The 3,495-nt window shown below is 41.0% G+C and overlaps 1 protein-coding gene across 13 annotated transcripts in view; it reads left to right on the top strand.

Moving 5' to 3' along the window:
* The window catches only part of Crem (cAMP responsive element modulator), a 91,443-nt gene extending 88,243 nt beyond the window's left edge, over positions 1–3,200 (top strand). For 8 of the 13 annotated variants that reach the window (XM_023701909.1, XM_023701912.1, XM_023701911.1 and 5 more), the window contains one exon: positions 2,326–2,825. In XM_023701909.1, coding sequence (XP_023557677.1) covers positions 2,326–2,470 — 145 coding nt within the window. In that variant the 3' untranslated portion in view covers positions 2,471–2,825. Of the gene's footprint in view, positions 1–1,041; positions 1,074–2,325 lie in introns of all 13 variants that reach the window. The other 5 variants (XM_023701910.1, XM_023701914.1, XM_004641828.2 and 2 more) reach the window with 2 other exon arrangements.
* The last annotated feature ends 295 nt before the right edge of the window (positions 3,201–3,495 follow it).

Genomic DNA, 3,495 nt, shown 5'->3' on the forward strand with positions numbered 1-3,495 from the left:
ATAGCACAGGATCCTAAGAAGGGCTTCTTTTAGCATTCAGATCTTCTCAGAGAAACACAAGAGAAATGCAGCTGCTGAACAGCTATTAGGTGCTTAGCATCTGTTTAGCAAATGTATTTCTATGGTTCCTTTAGCCCACAGAACTTTCCCATGAGAACTGTCCTAGTTATTGACCCTACTTTACAGAGGAGGAACTGATGTTCAGAGAGGTAAACAGTAAGTTGAGTAGGGCTGCACAGCCAGCTTGGACAGGACCTGGCTGTGTAACCAGGCCGTGCTCGGTCCTGAGCCGGTCCGCTGCCCCAGCACCAGGGCTGCTCCAGGGGACCTCGCCAGAAGCTCCAGGTGTGACTCCATGGCAATGCGTGAGATCAGGTTTTGTACCTAACATGGAGCATCTCTTACACATTCTGTGCTTATTCTTTGGTCAGTGCTTATGCTGGGTATTTAGTTATATTTCTACCAACACAGCAAGAGCTTTATTTCCTACAGGCTTGCTGGCTTTTCCTTTGCCCTGAGTTCCTTCTCCTTGCTGAGCACAGGTCGGGTTAGACGCAAGGCTTGGAAACTGAGCTATTAATAGGAGAAACAGGTGCTTTCCATAGTTGAGGGTGACTTAGGAATGACCTTCCACTGGTGTGGCCACTTCAAACTTTGGGCCTGAGACACTTGAACTCTTAGTAATATGTCTGCCCCCAAATGTGAAATATAAAGTACGGGTATTTACAGCAAGCAGCTCGGTAACACAGAAGTTTAAAATTAAATCCTGTAACAGTATGGTTAGGTGCTTAAAATTTAACAGTTACTTGTTTTGTAGGTTGACTGCTTTCCTCCTAGATCTAGAGTTTAATGACTTAATCATGAAAATGTTGGTTTTTATAACTGATATATAGTTTCTTTGTGGAAGAGAGTTGGATTGTATTTCCAAACTGGCAAATTTGTATGTTTGGATTCATTAACTTTTCTCTGTGCACTGTGTAGATTAATCACTATTCTCTTAGGTTCAATTCACTTTTACATTTTTTATTTTTTGTTAACCAGTTGAGAAGTCCAGAACTCTGTGAGTTCACAGGGTGAGTGCATGGTTCTTGGCTAGGAGGCAGGGGCTGTCCTTCTCCTGCAGTTCCTTAGGATTTCCAGGTTTCTTTTCTGCTGACTTTTACTTCCCATAGAGAAAACAGATACACAGTGAGCTAGTCAGCTCTCTAAAATTAGAACAATTGGACAGATTTTGTGCATATTATACTTGTTCAGGACTACAACAATATTGATTGACATTACAGTACCTGGTATTTAGAAATACAATATTACTTCCATTAAAATATGCCTGAAAGATAATACCTAGCCATTATTCTAGAATTGAATACTCCAAAATAAAGCTATTATCAAAACCTATGTAAGTGAAATAGCTGCTATCCCCTCCCACCTTTAAAGTAAAGGAGAAAGGAAAATGTGGGCTATATTGTTTTTCAGAAGAACAATGCATGAAGATGACTAACTCGTCCTCCTGTTTGTGTCTGCTGCTTTGGCTGCTAGTCTGTTCTTTCCCTTGGGCATGTTTACAGTGCTTTAAAACTCAGTATGTTGCATATTAAATGCATGGGCTTAGTGAAGTCTTGAAATGCTTTTGAGTTATTCAGTAGTTTTTTCTCAATGACTTTAATTGTGGCATTCTCACATTTGTGGGTTTAAATTATCTGATTTATTGAATGCTGTCTTATGTAACCCTGGCTTTGATTTTCAGAAGCAGTGTCCATTTTATTTTGGTTCATAAAAAGTACATCGTGCTTACCGTTGTGATTTATCCATGTTGTGTTTTCTAGCCCCCAAGCCTGTTTCTTACCATTGTGATCGACCTTGTTTTGCTAAGATTTAGTTTTGAAGAATAAAAATCTTCAACATTGACATTTTAAGGTTTCTGAGGACTAATTCTTAGAATCATCTTGGCCCCCAAAATTGAGTCTTTGTGAGGAAATATGTGTGGTTTTTGGCAAACAGAAAAGAATAAGATTGGAAGGACCTAGTAATGCCTGTAGAAATGCCACTTCAAAACGTGGCCCATTGTTTGAGCTCACTGAACCCAGTGCTGGCCCTTTTCTCTCCTGAGATGTGTGCCCTGAGAAAACACCATTTGGGCAAATTGGTTGTGCTCTCCCATTGCTCCTGTTGTTGTGCAGAAGGCATGTGCCTGGTTCGTGTGTTGTGTGACTCTGTTCAAGCCTTCCCTAGGTGTGGTTGGATCTCGGGGGGCAGGGATGCCATCAAGCCATGGTGGACTGTGCTGGGAGGCTGTTCCTGTAGTCACCTGCCTTGTGTTGGTTCCAGGGAAGCCGCTCGGGAGTGTCGCAGGAAGAAGAAAGAATATGTCAAATGTCTTGAAAACCGCGTGGCTGTGCTTGAAAACCAAAACAAGACCCTCATTGAGGAACTCAAGGCCCTCAAAGATCTCTATTGCCATAAAGCAGAGTAACCGCCTCTGCCTTGGACCTTGTTTGTTCTGAACCCAATCAAGGCAGGGGATGCCGTAGTTCTAACTGCCCATCGGACTTGCGGAAGGGACACTCGGGACCTTAACTAAGAGTCCAGTGTGGTTTAGTCTTTGAAATGGAATTAGGAGTACTGTTCCAAGACTTGGAACGCCACCTAGGCCTCTGTCGCCAAGCTTACTTCAGTCTGCTTGTCAGTAGCATGCACAACATGTTTGTTTGCCTTTTGCTTCTACTTTTTCTAGGGAAGCTGCTAAAGAATGTCGACGCCGAAAGAAAGAATATGTAAAATGTCTGGAGAGTCGTGTTGCAGTCCTGGAAGTTCAGAACAAGAAGCTTATAGAGGAACTTGAAACCTTGAAAGACATTTGCTCTCCCAAAGCAGATTAGTAAAAATATTTAACTATGAACTGATTGCAACATGTACAGTTGCTTTGCAAGCAATACAATATATGGCTGGCACGAATGATGGCTTTTGTTCCTTTATGTCACTCATCTTACTTTCTAATCTCTAACATTCCTGAAATTCCTCACTGTACATGTTCAACTCTTAGCTATAACTTTTTAAAAAGAGATGAACTGTAAAAAAAAAAAATGTATGTAACAAATTCTTAAAATGAAATATTTGTAAGATTTGTTCCAGTACTACATATTTCCCAATCTCTGTCATGAATAGTGTCCTATGCAATAAAAACTTTTGCAGGTCTTTAATCATTTTAGGAAGGGATGATCAAAGTTAATGCACCCAGCAGGAAAATAAAATTAAGCCACACACACACACACACACACACACACACACACACACGAAAGAATTGAGTCATTGGGGCCAGGGAGATGGCTCAGTAGAATAAGCACTTGCCTGGCAAGCGCAAGGGCCTGAGTTCAATCCCCAAAAAAAAAAAAAAAAAAAAAAAAACAGAAGAATTGAGAAAGGATGTCTCCATGCCCACATGAGAGTAGTATAGAAATGAATCCTGGCATTTGCAGATTTCATATTAGTCACTTGTGA

The sequence above is a fragment of the Octodon degus genome, unplaced genomic scaffold, assembly GCF_000260255.1.
Source record: "Octodon degus isolate 3935 unplaced genomic scaffold, OctDeg1.0 scaffold00144, whole genome shotgun sequence".
NCBI lineage: Eukaryota > Metazoa > Chordata > Mammalia > Rodentia > Octodontidae > Octodon > Octodon degus.